Source organism: Syngnathus typhle, linkage group LG22, assembly GCF_033458585.1.
Source record: "Syngnathus typhle isolate RoL2023-S1 ecotype Sweden linkage group LG22, RoL_Styp_1.0, whole genome shotgun sequence".
Classification (NCBI taxonomy): Eukaryota; Metazoa; Chordata; class Actinopteri; order Syngnathiformes; family Syngnathidae; genus Syngnathus; species Syngnathus typhle.
Window position 1 is genome coordinate 8,223,965 of NC_083759.1, and position 21,109 is coordinate 8,245,073.

Sequence of the window (21,109 nt, forward strand, 5' to 3'; positions counted from 1 at the left end):
TAATGGCACCCACAAACCTTCCATTAAAATGAGTGGCCCAAAGAAAAGAAAGGTGGACACTGATCCTGATTGGCTGATGGATATGTGACGTCATTCGGACACTCCATTAGGTACACACCCATTTTCAGGTCTACCTCCTGATTGGCTGTTGGATCTGTGACGTCACTCGGACACTCCATTAGGTACACAGATTTCAGGTTTACCTAATTTTTGTTTTTTCTTAAATAACAGGCCACTTGATTAGGGAAAAGTCACGATCAAAGCTTAAGTGAAAGTCCCAATTTTAAACTCATGTAAATGTAAAGTATTTCAAACAGTTTGTTCAATGTTATCTGACGCTTCAGATATGAATGAAAGGCAGAATTTGTGTTTTTAGAGTTGTTCACATCTGCCTGAATGGCTTATATTTGGTTATTTTGTCATTTGAAAAATAAAGACAATTGTGACAATGAAATTTGTTTTATAACAGTGTGTATTTGCATGAAATGTTTGTAGTTAAAAAATGTCTGTCCCCCGGCCCCCTTCACTTTACTAAATCTGTCCCTCCTTGCAAAAGGTTTGGACACCCCTGTTTTACAGGGACACGGCACCCAGCACGTTTGAAGATCGCAGCCTAGACGAGGCTGCCAAGCACCTAAGGACAGACTCTGCATTGCTGGGGTCACGAATCGGCCAAGGCCTCGCACCACACAACATTGTTAGCTAGCTAATCAGTGTTGCTACAGCCACAATCTCCCCTCCCTTTAGTGTAGCAACGCCTCTTGTAACCAGGGCAACCCAAAATGGAAAGAGGACATAGCGGAAGAGGAGTCCAGAATTGGTGGAGGACTGTAACTGGGCCTTGTACGTAATTCTCCTCGCGAGCAAAAGGAATACTGGTTGTCTTCTCCTCTTTGTTTCCGGCGTGTAAATTAATGTCTGATGGTATTTAGACCTGACACCTCCTAATCAGAAAAACAATAATTTCTACCTCATTTTACCTTTAGTTGATTCCCTCGACTATGATTATATTGCCCTTTCTAAGGATGGATGGACCCCTTGTTGGCGTTTCATGAGGCCCACACGGCGAGCTCATTATGTAAGGAAGCTGCACCAATGGAGCAGAACAGGATAAAGAGAAAGTGGGATGGATGTGATGGGGTGGTGGTGAGATCAGACTGACACCATAGGACCAGATCAAGCCCAGCCCCCCATTGCCCTCATTTTTTGTGCCAGCTGGGCCTGCAGTGTTACCGTCCTGACCCTCATTAGCACCAGTCAGGGGGAGTTTTTCAAATTGCTCATTTGCAAAAGCGCCATTGAACTGAACACCTCAAGTCTTTTCCCTTCCACTCGCAGGGTGTCGAGAGCACAAAGCACACAGCGAGGAAGTTTGCCAGAAAGCTCCAGCATGGACTCTTTGTATAGCGGAAGCATCGCAATGAGGAGAAGAAGCTATGATGAAACTGCGGCCTCGCTGCGTCCTGTGAGTACTCTTCTGACGCCGACGCTCAGAGTTCATGATCAAATTATTCTATCTAACATCAGTTCGTTATTACAGATGAACATTTGTCATCAATGAGCATTTTGAGTACCGTAATTTTCGGACTATAAGTCGCGGTTTTTTTCATAGTTTGGGTGGGGGGGCGACTTATACTCGGGAGCGACTTATGTGTTTTTTTTTTCAAAAACTTTCAAAAAAAAAGAAGAAAAGTGAAACCGCAATAAACGAACCGCAATGTAGCAAAGGATTACTGTAATTTGAATTTCAAGTGACGACAGCAGCGCGACGTCGCGTCAGCAGCAGCTCGTTGAGTCAATCTTTGTCCTTTATGTAAACAACCGCCGCACTGCTGACGCAGCGTCGCGCTGCCTCGTCGTTATTCCACAGATCTACTATATAACTATATTATAGCGTTAGCAAAGTTCAAGGAAAGACGTGGGTTTGGTAAACGGCTCTTTATTTAACAAAACGAACTTACAGGCGTGTGGCGGCGTAGACTTCCAGCCACGGAAGTGGAAGAGAGCTCCATAGAATAGGACCGGGCGTGCGTAAAAGCCATGACCGAGCCCCATCCCCCGTCCTCGGACAGCCACCCGGCTGAGCGCCGGCCCTCGACTTCCATCCACGGAGGTGAAAGACAGCTCGGTAGAGTAGGACCGGGCGTGCGTAAAAGCATTGTCCGAGCCCCACCCACCGTCCCTGGACAGCCACCCGGCCGAGCGCCGGCCCCCGGAATATTTTGAAGTGCAAGAGCCGTCAGCGGCGCGCACGCATTGTTGACAAAGGACGATTGATGGATTTAATGAATTGGAGTGACGCAGATGGTTTTATTAACGTGTTATTTATGTAATAGTTTTTTGAATAACTCTGAATTTTACGTCAGGGTCGTTCTCAGCTCTTAGTTTGTGTTTATGTCATGTTAGCATACCTATCGTTTAGCCTGTTGTTGCTCGTTCATGACCGTTCTGTCAGGAATGAGTTGAGCCAGGGCGACCAAATGCAGCTTGGACTAGGATTTATTGAAGGGAAAGGGAGTTGGAAGGGAGTCAGGTGGGGGAAACGAAGACACAAACGGGATAGAGACTCACGGCCAGACAACAGACAGAAGTCTCCTTGGAAACTTGGATACTTGGACAAGGATAAAATTCTGACTGTGAGCCTCCAGACAGACCGAGGAAAACCAAACGACAGGAACACTGGGCGCGGACAGGGACGGATCACAGCAGTAGACACCGACAGGGAGAAATACACGGGCAGGGCTTAAATACACAGGGTAACAAGAGGAACCAGGTGACAGACATTACGGTAACGAAAGGGGTGTGGCCGAGGGAAGTGCAGGCAGCCCGTGCTCTGGCACGGTTGTGACAGTACCCCCCCCACAAGGGACGGCTCCCGACGTCCCAAAATCCAATCCCTCACGACGGCACGCGGGGGGGCGGGTGGGCAGAGAGCCGCACTCGGGCGGCGACTAGGGGCAGAGAGCCGCACTCGGGGGGCGGCGACTAGGGGCAGAGAGCCGCACTCGGGGGGCGGCGCCTAGGGGCAGAGAGCCGCACTCGGGCGGCGGCAACTAGGGGCAGAGAGCCGCACTCGGGGGCGACTTGGGGGACAGAACTGCACTCAGCGGAGGTCAGGGGCCCAGGGCCACACTCGCGGCACACACTGGGGGCCTGACGCGCAATCGGCAGGAACTTGGGGAACAGAACTGCACTCAGCGGAGGTCAGGGGCCCAGGGCCACACTCGCGGCACACACTGGGGGCCTGACGCGCAATCGGCAGGAACTTGGGGAACAGAACTGCACTCAGCGGAGGTCAGGGGCCCAGGGCCACACTCGCGGCACACACTGGGGGCCTGACGCGCAATCGGCAGCAACTTTGGGGAACATGAACCGCACTCGGGCGGCGACTTGGGGGACATGAACCGCACTCGGGCGGCGACCTGGGGGACATGAACCGCACTCGGGCGGCGACTTGGGGAACCGATGGCGGCCACGGGTCCGATGGCGTCGCAGATGGGGCTTGGCTTGGCTCGGCTCGGCTCGGCTCGGCTCGGCTCTGGCTTGGCTCGGCTCGGCTCGGCTTTGGCTTTGGCTTGGCTCGGCTCGGCTTTGGCTTGGCTTGGCTCGGCTCGGCTCGGCTCGGCTTGGCTTGGCTTTGGTTGCGGCTTGGCTCGGTTTTGGTTGCGGCTTGGCTCGGCTTTGGTTGCGGCTTGGCTCGGCTTTGGTTGCGGCTTGGCTCGGCTGTGGCTTGGGCTGTGGCTTGGGCTGTGGCTTGGGCTGTGGCTTGGGCTGTGGCTTGGGCTGTGGCTTGGGCTGTGGCTTGGGCTGTGGCTTGGGCTGTGGCTTGGGCTGTGGCTTGGGCTGTGGCTTGGGCTTGGCTGTGGCTTGGCTGTGGCCCGGCTGTGGCTTGGCTGTGGCTTGGCTTGGCTTGGCTTTGGCTTGGCATGGCTTCGGCTTTGGCAACGGAAGCTGGTGGTGGAGGGGGGTCCAAGCGCTGGTCGCTGTGTTGGTCGGTGTCTTCTGTCAGGAATGAGGTGAGCCAGGGCGACCAAATGCAGCTTGAACTAGGATTTATTGAAGGGAAAGGGAGTTGGAAGGGAGTCAGGTGGGGGAAACGAAGACACAAACGGGATAGAGACTCACGGCCAGACAACAGACAGAAGTCTCCTTGGAAACTTGGATACATGGACACTTGGACAAGGATAAAATTCTGACCGTGAGCCTCCAGACAGACCGAGGAAAACCAAACGACAGGAACACTGGGCGCGGACAGGGACGGATCACAGCAGTAGACACCGACAGGGAGAAATACACGGGCAGGGCTTAAATACACAGGGTAACAAGAGGAACCAGGTGACAGACATTACGGTAACGAAAGGGGTGTGGCCGAGGGAAGTGCAGGCAGCCCGTGCTCTGGCACGGTTGTGACACGTTCTTGGTGTTGGATTTTGTCGAATAAATTGCCCTCCAAAATGCGACTTGTATATTTTATTTTCACTTTTTGGGGCATTTTATGGCTCGTGCGATTTATACTCCGGTGCGACTTATAGTCCGAAAATTACGGTATTCAGTAATTAGCTTTCGTGACTTCAGTATTACTGTTTTTGTTTTCTTACAGCATTTCCGCAATATGGCTCAGCGGTGTCGCTCTGCTCCGTCAGTGGTTTTGGGGAAGGCTTTGGGCATGCCGTGGTCTCCAATCAGGTCAGTAGATCAACATCAAAGAGCCAAAACTACACATCATCATGATCATATCACATATATATATATATATATATATATATATATATATATATATATATATATATATGTATATATATATGTATATATATATATATACATATATATATATATATGTATAAAAATAAAAAAAAAATTCCCCTCTCACCCTCCGCGGGTGGTCTCCCACTCCAAGCTCGGGTCCTCTACCAGAGGCCTGGGAGCTTGAGGGTTCTGCGCAGTATTTTGGCTGTTCCTAGCACTGCACTCTTCTGGACTGAGATGTCTGATGTTGTTCCTGGAATCTGCTGTAGCCACTCCTCCAGTTTGGGGGTCACTGCCCCAAGTGCCCCAATGACCACGGGCACCACCGAGGCCTTCACTTTCCAGGCCTTCTCAAGCTCTTCTTTGAGGCCCTGGTATTTCTCTAGCTTCTCAAGTTCTTTTTTCCTGATGTTGCCATCGCTTGGTATTGCTACATCCACTACCACGGCCTTCTTCTGTTGTTTATCCACCACCACAATGTCCGGTTGGTTCGCCATCACCTTCTTGTCAGTCTGGATCTGGAAGTCCCACAGGATCTTGGCTCGCCCATTCTCTGTCACCTTAGGGGGTGCTTCCCACTTTGAACTTGGGGCTTCCAGTCCATACTCTGCACAGATGTTCCTGTACACTATGCCAGCCACTTGGTTATGACGTTCCATGTATGCTTTCCCTGCTAGCATCTTACACCCTGCTGTTATGTGCTGGACTGTCTCAGGGGCCTCTTTGCACAGCCTGCACCTTGGGTCTTGTCTGGTGTGGTAGATCTTGACCTCTATTGCTCTGGTGTTCAGAGCCTGTTCCTGTGCAGCCATGATGAGTGCCTCTGTGCTGTCCTTCAGTCCAGCTTTTTCCAGCCATTGGTAGGATTTCTTGATGTCAGCCACTTCACTTATCTGTCGATGGTACATCCCATGTAGGGGTTTGTCCTCCCATGATGGTGTCTCTAGCCACTCCTCCTCTGTTTGCCATTGTCTGAGACATTCACTGAGCACGACATCCGTTCGGGCCTTTTCCTTGATGTACTCATGGATCTTGGCTGTTTCATCCCGAACAGTGGCTCTCACACTCAGTAGTCCTCGGCCTCCTTCTTTGGGGCTAGTGTACAGTCTCAGGGTGCTGGACTTAGGGTGGAACCCTCCGTGCATGGTTAGGAGCTTCCGTGTCTTGACATCTGTGGTCTGAGTCTCTTCCTTTGGCCATCTTATTATTCCTGCAGGGTATCTGATGACTGGCAGGGCGTAGCTGTTTATTGCCCGGATCTTGTTCTTGCCATTTAGCTGACTTCTGAGGACTTGCCTTACTCGTTGTAGGTATTTGGCTGTGGCTCCTCTCCTTGTGGCTTCATCGAGGTTGCCATTTGCTTGTTGGATACCAAGGTACTTGTAGCTGTCCTCAATGTCTGTTATTGTTCCTTCTGGGAGTGAGACCCCATCTGTATGGACTACCTTCCCTCTCTTTGTCACCATGCGACCGCACTTCTCTAGTCCGAATGACATTCCAATGTCTGTGCTGTAGATCCTGGTTGTGTGGATCAGTGAATCGATGTCTTGCTCGCTCTTGGCATACAACTTTATGTCATCCATGTATAGGAGGTGACTGATGGTGGCCCCATTTTTGAGTCGGTATCCGTAGCCAGTCTTGTTGATTATTTGGCTGAGGGGGTTCAGACCTATGCAGAACAGCAGTGGGGACAGAGCATCTCCTTGGTATATGCCACATTTGATGGAGACTTGTGCAATTGGCTTGTAATTGGCCTCAAGGGTTGTTTTCCACAGTCCCATCGAGTTTGCAATGAAGGCTCTCAGGTTCCTGTTGATGTTGTACAGTTCCAAGCATTCAGTGATCCATGAGTGTGGCATGGAGTCGTAGGCTTTCTTGTAATCAATCCAGGCAGTGCACAGGTTGGTGTGTCGAGTCTTGCAGTCTCGGGCGACTGTTCCGTCAACCAGCAGCTGGTGTTTGGCTCCTCTGGTATTGCTGCCTATGCCTTTCTGTGTTGTGCTCATGTATTGAGCCATGTGCACACTTATCTTAGCCGCTATGATGCCTGACATGATCTTCCATGTTGTAGGGAGACAGGTTATTGGCCGATAGTTGGATGGGACTGTACCCTTCGTGGGATCCTTCAGGATCAGGATTGTGCGTCCTTCAGTTAACCATTCGGGGTGAGTTCCAACTTTTAGTAGCTGGTTCATTTGTTCTGCTAGGCGCTCATGGAGTGCAGTGAGCTTCTTAATCCAGTAGGCATGGATCATATCTGGCCCGGGTGCTGTCCAGTTCTTCATACCTGAGACTCTCTCTTGGATGTCTGTCACAGTGATGGTAACTGGGTTCTGCTCAGGGTGGTTGCTGTGGTCTTCTCTTAGAGAGACTAGCCATTGTGCCTCCCTGTTGTGTGATGTGTTCTTCTCCCATATGCCCTTCCAGTATTGCACAGTCTCCAGTCTTGGTGGGTCTGCTCTGCTGTTGTTACCCTGCCATTGAGAGTACACCTTTCCTGGTTGGGTTGTGAAGAGCCTGTTTATTCGCCTGGCTTCACTTTCTCTTGTGTATCTCTTTAGGCGGCTGGACAGGGCTAGGAGCCTCTGTTTGGCAGTCTCCAGTGCTTCAGGTACGTTCATCTGGCTGTACTTCTTGGGTGCTGGTTTCTTCATTGCACCTTTCTGGATCTCCGATAGTTGGCTCACGTCTCTCCGCACTGTCTTGATCTTAGCCTCCAACCTTGTTTTCCATGGTGGGTTTTGTATCCCATGCTTGATATTGTTCTTGTAACCAAGCATCTCCAGGATCACTGTTGCTGAAGTGTATATCAACTCATTGGTTTCAGTGATGGTGGTTGTAGGGATTGCTCTCAGTGCTGCATTCAGATTTTCAACCAGATCTTCTGGTGGTGCTTCTCTTAGCCTTTGTAGTTGGCGTCGGGGTTGGCCGCTGTTCATTCGAGACATGATCTTATTTTTCAGGTCAGTTGCTGACTTGTTCAGGCTTGCATATTCTCTTGGAGCTGTGTACCCAATTACTTGGGCAGTTGATGTTGACTCCTCTCTGACCTGGTATTCGGGTTCCTGTGTGACTTGGCATCTGTGTTGTACCTCGTCAATCTCAAGTTGTGATATCAATTGTCGTTTCTGGATATTGGAGCACTGAGTTACTAGTTGTTTAGCGGTTAGTGTTGAGTGTGGAAATCGCCCTTGCCATTGCTCCCACATTCGCTTCATGTACCCTCTCTGTCTTGGTTCACTGGAGTAGTAGCACTCCAACAGTGTTAGGTTCTCGCATCTCGCCCATTTCCGCCTTGTTCCAGTAGCCCACTTTACATCTAGGCGTTCTGGTTCCCCAACGCCTGACGCAGACCTTGTTTGTCCGGGCGACGTCTGAGCCGGCATCTCATTTGATTCTTTATCTCTCATCATGTTTATGAGGTAGGCGATATCGTCAAGGGTCTTGCCCACAGACCCACACTGGATGATGGTATGGCTCCGCCCCGACCTGGTCTCGAACCCGGGTCCCGCTGGTTGATAGTCTGGCGACTATCCTACTGAGCTATCCAGCCGATATATATATATACATATATATATATATATATACATATATATATATATATTTCTGTATATATATTTCTATATACCGTATTTTCCGCCCTATTAGGCGCACTGGGGTATAAGGCGCACCTTCAATGAACGGCCCATTTTAAAACTTTGTCCATATATAAGGCGCACCGGCCTATAAGGCGCATAAAATAGAAGCTTTACTGCAACAAACTGAGGTTTTAAAAATTTTAAAAAATTCATAAAAATTGGGTGCGTATTATACATGGGTACAGGCTTTTTTCCAGCATCAGCATGCCAATTTTAGGGTGGGTATTATACATGGGGGCGCACTATACACGGAAAAAAACGGTACTTCAAGATTCAAGAGTTTTTATTCGCCATGTTTGAGCGTGCCAAACAAGGAATTTGACTTCGGTAAAAACACACCCTCTGTTCAACATTTAGGTGACTGACAACATTCAGGACATGTGAATAATGGCAAAAACAGTGTAGACAAATTCAAAAAGGTGTGAAGAGCAGGATGTTATTGCACAGTAATGACTCTGAGACTCTATGAGTGGTGTGAGTTCATCAGAGCAACAGCCTGGGGGAAGAAGCTGTCTCTGTGTCTGCTGGTTTTGGCGTACCGAGCTCTATAACGCCGTCCGGAGGGAAGTAGTTCAAACAGACTGCAACCTGGGTGAGAAGGGTCTGTAGAGATGTTCCTTTCATCCTTAGTGATGAACTGTATTTACTGACAGTGGTTTTCTGAAGTTTTCCTGAGCCCATTTGGTGATATCCTTTACACACTCATGTCAGTTTTTAAGGCAGTGCCGTCTGAAGGCTCGAAGGTCACGATCATTCAGTCTTGGTTTCCGGCCGTGGCGCTTACGTGCAGTGATTTCACCAGATTCTCTGAACCTTTTGATGATATTATGGACCGTAGATGTTGTTAGGCTACGGATTTTAGTTATTGATCTGACTCCAAATTGCGATCAACACTTAACACATGAGTCGTTATGTCCTAATCCACACACTGGTACACCTAACAATTTTGCGAGTTCGTTCTGTCAAAGAGAAGACCAGTAGATCAATTAGGCCGAATTTACCAATTGTTTAATCCTGACAAAGCAAGCTAATACAGGTGCCTGGGTCTCGGGTCCTTAACACCAAAAAACTCGTGTGCCTTCGTGACCATCAAAGACAACACATTCTTCCGGGTTGCCCAGTTTTAAAGAAACACAATATGAATATTCAAGCATGCAAAATATTGTGTGGTGATTGGTCGATGGTCATCTCCTCCTCATTTGGGTGTCTTTCTGCTCAGCGCAGGTGTCTGGTCTCAGTTGTGGGCGGTTGGGTCTGGACCACCATGAGGAGTTGTTATTCGCGTTCCTCACCGGCCTTGAGATGTCCTCCCTGTCTGGACATCCTGTTCCACAATACTATGTAGAAAATAAGTTCATGCAGTTGCCTGCACATTCTTTATCGCTCATCATGCGACTACACGAGCACACTACTACTGAAACTTATATTGATGTGATTAAATATAAGTCTAACGCAGCCTCAATCAAATATGTTTGCAAACTGCCGAAAGTACATTTCCCTTTAATGTTGAAAACTCTAAATTACTTGCAATTTTGCTTTGAGAAATGTTGCTCTTAAACTGTTCAACTATTTTCTCACGCAGTTGTGGACTAAGTCGTGAACCTCGCCCCATCCTCCGCTTGTGAATGACTGAGCATGTTTGGGGAGGCTGCTTTTATACCCAATCATGGTACCCAATTAGCCTGATCACATGTGGGATGTTCCAAATAGGTGTTTGATGAGCTTTTCTCAGCTTTCTTGCCACCTTTCCCAACTTCTACTGGAAGTGTCGAAGCCATGAAATTCGAAGTTAATTATTATTTGGCAAAAAACAATTACCGTGTTTTCCCATGCATAATCCGCCCCCGTGCATAATACGCACCCTAAAAATGGCATGTCGATGCTGGAAAAAAGCCTGTACCCATGTATAATACGGACCCAAATTTTGACTCTTACTTAAGTCCATAAACGTAAAATTATTTCAGAAAAAAGATTATCTTCGGGAACAACCGGATGTTATTCTGCCGGTCAGTATCACTGCGCATGCGCTAGCAAAATCGATAGCGAAGAAATGTTTTGGATTTGTGTAGGGTACATTGTGACAGCAAACGAGCAGGTGATCGAGCAAGCGTCTGATACGAGAGCATTGTGTTCGTATGGAGCGTGTTTGAAGTGAACAGCAGAGAAGAAAGGAACAAGGCAAAATGTTATGAAATAAAACATTACGTGTCTTGCGCATCCGTTCTGCGCATCTCTAATGGCGGCCTCCGTATGATATCCGGTTTGCGATGGAGATTAAAAAACAAACAATATTTTGACAATAACACACCATCAAGGATTGCACCATCGCATCAAACGATGTGTTGTCAATTATGAATTTTACTGACTAAGTGTGTTGGGCAGGATGGCTGAATGCGATGCGGGATTGACAACAAACAAGAAGAAAGGTGTGATTTCAAGTTTTATTTCGAGGGAGATTTTCCTCAAATATTGTTGTACCCATGCATAATGCGCACCCCAGATTTTAGGACAATAAATTAGTTAAATTTTGCGCATTATGCATGGAAAACACGGTAGTCCTTTTAAAATTAAAAGTGAAGGCAGAATGCTTTTGTTGCTGAAATCATTGTGCAATATTCACACAGCCATATGTATTAATATAGTCTATCAAAGACATTTTTTTCATAACCTCCATAATAAGGAATAAGGAAGGTGTGTGTGTGCGCGCACGCGTGTGTGCGCGCGTGTGTGTGTGTGTGTGTGTGTGTGTGCGTGTGTTTATCTCTGGCAGGGAGGAGACTTCTTGTCGGGTGTCACTGGAGCACAGTCCGTTTGTCCATGGCCTCACCAGTGAGAATGGAGAACTGCTGCTGAACGAGTGTGTTCATGTGACAGAGGGCACGAAAACAAGGGAGCGACACCTCTTCCTTTTTAATGATGTCATATTCTTCGCTAAAATCAAGTGAGATATCACGTATGAACAAATTATATGAAATTCCTGCTGTAGTTACACATGCAGGGTCAAAGGAAACACAATTGTACCCACAACATCGGTTTACTTCATTACCCATCACTCACATACTCCAAAAATCAACCCGCGAAAGAGCAATTTTAGCTTGGAATCGACACAGACTCTTACATAATTGGACTCCTAAACCACCAATCCAAACCACTCCCACCACCACATATTTTCCAAAATGATTCATACTCTTTTTCAGTATATCATCCCAATTTCTAAGTTTATAGTTGACTACAAATATATTATACATATAGAATTTTCCAGGATACTTTAGAATGGTACTACAGACTTCCTCAAAATTGTCTCATACGAATAATGTTCTAAATTGTTTCAGCTTAATTATTGGCAATATGATTTCCATCTACTCTATAATAAATAGAATAACATATAACAGGTTTGTCAAATTCCAACACTCCGTCAGGGTACCTACATGTGTTAAACATTTCTACCACACAAAGATTTTCCAATGAAAAAAAAATACTATATATAACTTTTTACTGTCATCTTATGTTTAAAGGAGTATCAGAATAGGTGTGTAAAAGGGGAAGTAAAGGCAAATTGGGTGTTTTTAGACTTTATATGCAGACTGCTAGGGAATCTCCACATAGACCAACCGCCTTTATTTAGTCACCGTGACTCAACTCAACAGAAACCCCTTACATAGGTGAAACTTTGTTTTCTGACTAAATAACAGAATGCCTTTTTAGTGTTCTTGATTCTATTATAATATCAAAAGGGTTGCTTTCCAGGTTTAAAAAATAATAATTGTGAGTAAATACACAAATAGAGGCAAGTTGCATACAATTCTCTCCCGCAGTCTGCCCACTGTTCCAGTAGGGACGGATATCATGGCGCACAGTAATTACTGTAAATTGACATGTTGAGATGTTTCTGTTGTTGACAACTTGTATTGTGAAACGCCCTTGTGGATATTCAGAGCTTATTGATTTTGGAAAATTGCAGCAAATGTTCTCTTCTGCTCGTTTGCAGGTCGATGTCCAGCTACCGCCTCAAGCATCGAGTGATACTGGAGGACATCTGGCTTCACAATTTCCAAGATGAGGCAGAGGATGATGAGGGGACAGAGGAGGATGCGGATCTCGGCGTGACCCTTGCCTTAGCCTGGGGCCTTACTTTTTGTCTAGTGTCTTTTTGGTGAGTTGACACTCAGCAACGGCTAATAGTAAGCACTCACCTGATCTGCGGCCCTCATAAAAATAGGGAAATAGCAAAGAGAAAGTTTACTCGATGATCACAAGACAAAATGTTGCAAAATAGGAATGGTTAGACCTCACCTTTTGTATACAAAGAACAAAAGGTCAACATTGCATGATATACTCCACTACGTCAATTATGTAGCTAACGTGGGTTCAGGCCCCAGCAGTTCGAAAAGTGTGGGCACCTTTCACTTTCCACAGATAAGCTGCAAGGAAGGTGGGGAAGTGGAAGTTGTTTGGTTGGGGGTCGCCGTGATGCAGCTTCCTGTTCCCATGACTGACTTGAGTTACACTTTCCACTTAATCAAAAGAACTCCGTGACAGCTCGCGTGATCTCATTGCTCATTTGATTCTCATGCTGTTGATTCATGTTGTGATTTGCCTTGCAGTTCTCCTGATGTGAAGGCAGTCTGGTGTGATACCCTCCACAGGTTGGTTGATGCTGTTTTGTTCTGGGTGCTTACATAAAAGATTACATGGACTCCAGCAGGATTGTGAATCAACTTAGGTTAGGTTGCTCAAGTGGTCCTGAAATGTATTTAATGTGTTAAATAAAAAGTGAAATTTTGCAGTAAAATCCAAGCGGCAAGAGCCAGGGCTGGTTGTGCCTCCTCATGTCCGGACATCCTCATGAAGGTGTTAGGTGGCATCACTCCAGTAAGTACTGCTGCAGTTGGTACAGAATGGAAAGGGTTAGCTTAAAAATTCTGACCGATTATTTCTCTGTCTATCACAGGGGTCCCCAAACTTTTTCCTTTGAGGGCCACATAACCTTTCCCTTCTCTGATGGGGGGCCGGTGTCAGTTTGTAACAGAAAAAGTGTGACGATCGTAGGGGAGCGTAAAATATTTATTGTTTTCCAGAAAGCCACACATAACCAAATAACGATTATTTAATAACCCTTTCCAGGCTCTTTACAGAAAAAAAGTCAGGAAACAAATAATAACACTATTAATGAAATAAATAATAACTAAATAACCCTCTCTGAGTTCTCCACAGAAAAAACAACTAAAAAAATAACTAAATAACTATCTCTGGGTTCTTCATAGAAAAAAAACTATGGAACATTAACTTTCTGTTTTGCCATGCACAATCTTAACAGATAAAAGTTCAGCTCAGTTGTCAGAGCAGAACCTCTCTGACACATATGAGCAGTCTCTTAAAGTTCTTGTGTTCCTTCCTTATAATCCTTTTGTAGGTTCCAGTAGGCTTGTAGACACCGCTGTCTTTTTTGTTAAAGTTTGATAGTGCGTCATAGTCTGGAGTAAAATTTGTTGTGGCTATTCTTAGGCGAGATCCGAGGTGTTGGTCCGTTTACCTCGATCTGTGACGGGTAGATGTTGACGTTAATGTGGCTGAAACTGCATCTGAAAGCTCAGCGCGCGAATTACAAGAATGCTGTCGTCACAGCCCACACTCTAAATTCGGGACTGATACAAATAGAGCGCGAGTGCGCCATGTCCGTACACGCACTTGTGAGTGTGCACCGAGCTTTCTGGCACGGCTTCCGGTAGTAAATGCGCAGGCGAGCGCTTCCCCATCTACTGGGGAAACGCAGTCATTGCAGGCAAAATGACCAAAAAAAAAGTTTAATAATACAATTTGTTCAGGGTTGGCGGGCCGGATTAAACGGTCCCGTGGGCCGTATCCGGCCCGCGGGCCGTAGTTTGGTGACCCCTGGTCTATCATTTAGACTAAAACTCTCATTGGAGGTGGCATGGAGCAGTTTGAAAACTTTGATGTAAGTTGCAAAATAAATGTAACATTTTTAACCATTTTAGGAACCTGAATTAATTACATACATTAAAGATATAAAACAAATCTTAAAACATTTTTTTTCAAACTATGTGGAACTTAAAATGTATTATATATACTCATATTTTGAGTCGATGAGTTCTCATCGGCACTGTGGTAGGTTGGTAAGGAATAACCCTTCCTTCTGCCACGCTATCTGCATTCACATGTTCCTCTTCCATCCTCAATAACGGGTTTTATTTTGTTGCCAGGGAGATGTAAATAGTTCGTCCCAATTGTTGAATAACCAAGAGGACAAGCTGATGCAGACTCTTGGTGAGTTGAGATCAACTTCCTTTTTTTTTTTTTAATGTTCCTCAATGGCAAGTGTGCAAAAGGGAGGGGCCCCGCAGCAAGTGCCAGATGTGCCGTGGCACAAAAGCAAAGTTGAAAACCACATGCACAGAGGGAGGAAATAGACAAGTGTAAAGACTCTCTGTCACTTTGGAACTCCTTGCACACGACACGTTTAGAATGAGTTGAGTTTCAGTAAAATGCGTACCTTTCTCGAGCTGATGGATGGAACGTTATTGATCCCGGCAGAAACGAAATGGAACTTAGTGAGGAAGCTGAGGAAGGGCTCCAGTTTCATCAGCAGAGCAGCTCAAGCGGACACCAAGACTCAGCTTTTTGGACGGCCCCTCTGCAAAGTGTGCCCAGATGACAACTCTCTCCCTAAACCCATCACAGTAAGTCATTCATTTGATCCCTTTCGTGTAATTAAGATGTTGTCGCTTAATTATCACAAGAAATCATCTAAGGACAATTATTGTACACTTTAGCTTTTAAAATTCCATTCCCAATCACACAACAATGTTTACATGGTAATAAGCTTGATTCCTCTGACCAGGAGATACTGGTGTTGCTGAGGAAAAGGGGGCCGTCCACAGAGGGAGTGTTTCGGAAGCCGTGCAACAACAAGAACATGAGGGAGCTCAGAGAAAGGCTCAACAACGGCCTGGAAGTGGACATGAAGGCACAACCTGTTGCTCTGCTGGTCGGGCTGCTCAAAGTATGACCCTCTTCTGGTTACATTAACTTACTCAATATGGACATGATTGTGCTTTCTTTTCTGCAGGTACAATGTGCAGCACTTAAGTCTAAATTTTGCCTATTATTATTTTAATTAGAGTTTTTTAAAAGAACTTCCCAGGAGCCTGCTGGTGTGTAATCTTTACAAAGATTGGATGACTGCTCTGGAGATGGAAGATAGCCAGCAGAGAAAACACGAGCTCAGAAGGTGGGCCAATGAGTCTCAGTGACATCATCATTACTCTCTGTGGATAATGACGTATTCAAGAAATGACATTTAATTTGTTAGCATTGGTTAGCCCTAAACTCAAAACCACTTCTCTTTTATGAGTTAAAAAAAAAAAAAGCGCCAATTTTTACTGTCGCCCCCCACACCTCACCCTCCTTCCTCTTATCAGTGTGGGAGACAAACTCCCCGGGCCCAACAAACTCCTTCTGCAGCACCTCGTCTGCGTCCTCCATCACATCCTTGACAACGCTGAGCACAACAAGATGGACGCCTACAACCTGGCGGTGTGCATCGCGCCGACCTTGCTGCAGATAGAGGTCATCCCGCTAGATGATCAGAAGGAGACGATGAAAAAGGTAAAAATGTGCGTCATGTTCTTCGGTACAGGAAACCTTGACATGTTGCAATATTTAGATATTTTTTTTTATGCTGCAGGTCACAAAGCTCACTCAGTTCCTGATTGAACATTGTGAGATCCTCGGAGATAATATCCCCCACCTCCTGGATACCGATGAAGGTACGCGAAAAATGAGTTCTCAGGTATTCCCAGAGCTCCACACTCACTATTGAATCATTTGTCTTGCAGACTCGGTATCCTCCCAGCACCATGACTCGGCGTACGACAGTACCGATCCGGACGGAGACCGTGAGGTCGGGAGAAGCGGATCGTCCCCCTCCCTCAGCCTCAGCGTCACAATTTCAACATGCTCATCCGACGTCGTCTTCAATTCCAAGCCTGCCGTGACCCGTCGCTGCTCCGAGCCCATCATCCTTCCCTTTGTGGACGAGGTGAACCTCTGCGGCCATTCCCGGAGTCACGATGACTGCTCTGTTGAGAACTTTGTGGAGCAGTCTTTGAAAAAGCAGATCTCTGAGGGTTCCTTTTGGCAGCGACCTGGGTTGTCTTTGTCAAAACTGAGCAGCTGCTCCAACTTAGACCGGTTTAGCTACATAGGGAATCAAAGGATGGGTTGCTCGAGCTCTTCCCTGGAGAGCGCTGCCTCCCACCAATCCGAGGGCTCAGTATTCACCAGCTCCCCAGCGGGCTCGCCTCCATGCTCAAGGAGAACAAACCACAGCGAGGTGGCACCTCCTAGGCTTCAACAGGACTTAACCGGTTTGAATTCAGATGAGATGAAGCGTTCAAGCTCATTGAGAGCCGCCTGTAAGGTCCTGCTGCGCACAAAGAGCTTAGGCTTTGGCAGGCACAGTCTGAAGAAGGAACGCCACAATGACAAGGTTTGTGAACCACTTCAAGAGGACTCTCAAAGTGAAGCGCTCTCTCCGGCCCAGCCCAAGCGCCGACCGCTGTCAGCCATTGAGGTTTTCAGGCAGGTAGATAGTAGGCTGCCCTGCAGGCCGCCCCCATACGAGCAGGCGGTGCACAGCGTGCCTCTTGCGCCGGAGTACGTTTCCATGACTGTGTATGACGCCATTGCTCTGGAGCGTAGGTCCTGCCCATCTTTTGAGTATTATTCCTTCCAACAGAGCTACTTTGACCTCCATTACACGCAAGAGGCGCTAGATAGTGTGGAGCACAAGCCGGTCTTCCGACAGAGGGCCATGTCCGAGTCAGTGTCTGGTCGACACGAGGCCGTGTCACAGAGATGCAGCCAATCTGTGTTTGAGGAATTTCCATATGCTAAAGAGTCCTACGTTTGAGCAACCATCAAACGGACACACAGAAATGACTTCTTACGCATTACTCCAAGGCACAAAACCTGTGGTTCCAGGGTCATTTGTCCTGCTGTTGTCCGGAATTGGATTGCCTCCTGATAATTGGGCCTTAGCAGGACATGGCGCCCCAATTGCTCTCCTACGGTCATTCATTTTGTACTATGACATAACTCGACAACCTCATGACCAAGGGACTGTGTTTCCAGGCTCCAGTTTCTCAAAAGGAACATTTCATTATTTCTATCTCCGGTGACACTCAGCTGGAGAATTGCATGCACTATGCAAGACGTTTATTTTGAATTTCAGCTATGTTCTACTGGTATATGAATACCACATATGTATAAATGTACATGCCATACCTGAGTAGTACTATTATAAAATACAACTTTATTTGTAGATATTTAGTCCTTTTAGCTAAAATGAAGCTATGAAAAAATGTCTTTTTGTTTTGGCTGTAATATTTAGTGTCGTATGTGCTAAAGTCTTGTGGCCACCACAAATGGTGTGTTAACATTGTCCATCTTCTTGCCAGCCATCCACAAAAGTGAACTGCAAAAAGACTCCCCCCCCCCCCCTTTTTTTTTTGTTATGTACTTGTATAACAAATTATCATGTATGGTTATTTTTACAATGCTAAACAACACTACAATAATGGCCATAAACTTTTTAACTTTTTAGAAATAGAGTAGAGAGTCAAGTATGTTTTGTTGCTTGCTTGTTGTGATGGACTTTTTATTCCACTACATTGAATGTCATTGGTGGTGATAAGACTGAGCAGCATGGATTACAGCAGCAGAGAGTAGATAAAACAGGGGAATTTTGTCAGAATTTTATGTTTGAAAAACTAGTGTCAAGATCAACTTCCCTTTACTATGTAGGTTATGCAACAGAAGTAATTGAGAACGCTGTGTTCTGACGCATACGATCAAAAAGAAGAAAACCAGAGAGGGTCACATGGACGGATTTGGTTTTTCTCTGAATTGTTGTTTCGCCTTATGACCTAAAATGAGCTTCCTTCCGTGTTTGATAACAGCAAATCCCTTTAATTCAAGATAAACTGATTATCATTGACATCTAAAAGATTGCATTTCATATTTAGGTTTATTACACCAACTGTATAGTAAAGCTATGGAGCAAAATAAGCTAACTTTATGCTGAACACTAAAAACGCATTCCTGCATTGTAACTCCCTATTTCAGGGGTGTCCAAACTACGGCCCGCGGGCCGCCAGTTTTTATTGGCCCGCAGCAAATTCTGAAAACATAATTGAATATGGCCCGCACAAGAAGCTTGAGCTCAACTCTGTTCCACTTCTCAGTTTCAACACTAGATGGAGCCCGCCACACAAATGAAATCAAGCGAAGAAAAACTTTTACCGCGAGTCCCCAGAAATGGCTGCACCGAAGAAACGCAAAATAGCAAGTGAGTGTAGAATATTTCAAACACGTTGGGAAAATGAGTATTTCTTCAAAGAAATCAACAGAGAGTGTGTCTGTTTGTCCGCGCATTTACACCAAGGAGCCGTGTCAGAAAGCTCGGTGCACACTCAAGTGCGTGTGCGTACTCAGTAGTACGTAGTAATTTCATCTATCAGCGCCGAATTTCGAATGTCGGGTGTGACGTTAATATTCTCGTAATTCTGAGTTTTCAGACACAGTTTTATGCTAATGCCACCCACAAACCTTCCCCTGGAATCCTTCCATTAAAATGAGTGGCCCGAAGAAAAGAAAGGTGGACACTGATCCTGATTGGGTGATGGATCTGTGACGTCACTCGGACACTCCATTAGGTACACACCCATTTTCAGGTGTACCTCCTGATTGGCTGTTGGATCTGTGACGTCACTCGGACACTCCATTAGGTACACAAGTTTCAGGTTTACCTAATTTTTGTTTTTTATTAAATAACAGGCTACTTGATTAGGGAAAAGTCACGATCAAAGCTTAAGTGAAAGTGCCAATTCTAAACTCATGTAAATGTAAGGTATTTCAAACAGTTTGTTCAATGTTATCTGACACTTCAGATATGAATGAAAGGCAGAATTTGTGTTTTTAGAGTTGTTCACATCTGCCTGAATGGCTTATATTTGGTTATTTTGTCATTTGAAAAATAAAGACAATTGTGACAATGAAATTTGTTTTATAACTGTGTATTTGCATGAAATTTTTGTAGTTAAAAAATGTCTGAAAAAACTATTGTCCCCCGGGCCCCTTCACTTTACTAAATCTGGCCCTCCTTGCATAAGGTTTGGACACCCCTGCCCTATTTGAAACAAATAAAAGTTTTCCACTGATGGAAAACTGTTAAATAGAAAGGTAGTCCCCATGACTCAGCTGCTCAAGTGTCTGTGTACTACCAGCATTATATGATAGCACATAGGGGTGTAAATTGCGGGTTTTGTCATGATACGATATCATATCGATACAAAGAACTACGATACGATATTTGCCGATATCTTAAAGCCTGCTGCGATTCATTCACGATATATCACGATATAGTGCTGTACAAACGATTATATATTTTTTTTAAATAGAAAATATAGAACAATATCCTGATTTATAACAATTCATACGCAAAATCGACAAGGTACTGCAAACTCTTTATTTAGGAAATTACAAGAGTATTGTAGTATACAAAGTGCTTATTTTAACACTGAACTTTGATGTCGTGTTGTTTCTTTAAATGTGCGGCGAGATTTGTGCTCCCTGAATATTTGATCACCGCATGGCAGGATTTACAAACTGCACGTGTCTTGTCCGTTGAGCCATGTTTTTTCCCAATACACTTTTTTATTCACATTTCTTCCACGTACAACATTCATAAACAATTTCACAAAATACGTCTTACATGGTATTTCTTTACAAAAAAATACAAATAATGAAATTATGAAGTAGCAAAATCTAAAATGAGTAAAGCATGTATCCCAAACATTTTGTCTATTATATGTTTAAATTAACTTAAAAGAACAAAACAAAACAGCTTCTCTTTATTTGTAATATTGCAACTGGCAAAATGAGTGTTTCCCGCAGGGGCTCAAAAGTCAACAAGGTTATCAGAAAAGTCCAAGTCTTTTACGAAATCAATAAAAGGCCTCCAAATCTCTTCAAACAAATGTTGTTTGGCTTTACGTATATATGTTATTCTTTCCAATGGAAGACAAGAGAGCATTTGTTTTAGCCACTGGGAGGTGTTCGGTCCAGTAACATTTTTCCAGGTCAGAGCAATACATCTTTTGGCCATTAACGAGCTTATAATCAATAAAAATTGAGTCTGTTTTACTGAAGTTGTGTTTCTCTGGATATAGAGCCAGTATAAACAGCGAGGGCTCCAAAGTAAGCTCTTTTGATATTATTTTCTCTATTTGATCCTTTACTTCTAACCAAAAATGTTTTATCTGACTGCATTCCCACATACAATGTATTAACGTTCCTTTTAAGCCACACTTTACAGAGATATCTGGAATATTCTTATTGTATTTATTCAATTTAACAGGTGTCGTGTACACTCGCTGTGACCATTTAAATTGTATTACTCTTAGACGGCTATTAATAGATATTTCCTGTGATTTTCTGCAAACTTTTCCCCATTCTTGCTCACTGATTTTAGTATTTAGATCATTGTTCCAGGATAATAATTTACTTCTTGAATTTTCATTTGAATTTGTTTGTAGTAGGATGTAAAATTCTGAGATTATGCCTTTTCTTAATTTATTCCTTAACAGCAAGTTTTCCAGCCGTGTTAATGGGATCCTTCGTAGGTCACTTTGATACCCTTTTAC

The 21,109-nt window shown here is 45.1% G+C and overlaps 1 protein-coding gene across 1 annotated transcript; it reads left to right on the top strand.

The window, feature by feature from the left end:
* Positions 1-1,058: 1,058 nt before the first annotated feature.
* tagapb (T cell activation RhoGTPase activating protein b) lies at positions 1,059-19,464 on the top strand. The gene is made up of 14 exons (XM_061270739.1): positions 1,059-1,465; positions 4,601-4,686; positions 11,155-11,325; positions 12,373-12,537; positions 12,989-13,030; positions 13,172-13,256; positions 14,293-14,340; positions 14,606-14,669; positions 14,937-15,082; positions 15,244-15,405; positions 15,524-15,633; positions 15,824-16,010; positions 16,090-16,171; positions 16,241-19,464. The coding sequence occupies exons 1-14, from the start codon at positions 1,391-1,393 to the stop codon at positions 17,314-17,316; spliced, it is 2,499 nt and encodes an 832-aa protein (XP_061126723.1). The 5' UTR covers positions 1,059-1,390; the 3' UTR covers positions 17,317-19,464.
* The last annotated feature ends 1,645 nt before the right edge of the window (positions 19,465-21,109 follow it).

What these genes read in the sequence shown, in the direction of transcription:
- tagapb (XM_061270739.1), top strand. Translation starts at nt 1,391, where the DNA reads ATGGACTCTTTGTATAGCGGAAGCATCGCAATGAGGAGAAGAAGCTAT. An exon ending in ATGCCGTGGTCTCCAATCAG is followed by an intron (nt 4,687 to 11,154) that starts GTCAGTAGATCA and finishes TATCTCTGGCAG; the next exon opens with GGAGGAGACTTCTTGTCGGG. An exon ending in CAAGCTGATGCAGACTCTTG is followed by an intron (nt 14,670 to 14,936) that starts GTGAGTTGAGAT and finishes TGATCCCGGCAG; the next exon opens with AAACGAAATGGAACTTAGTG.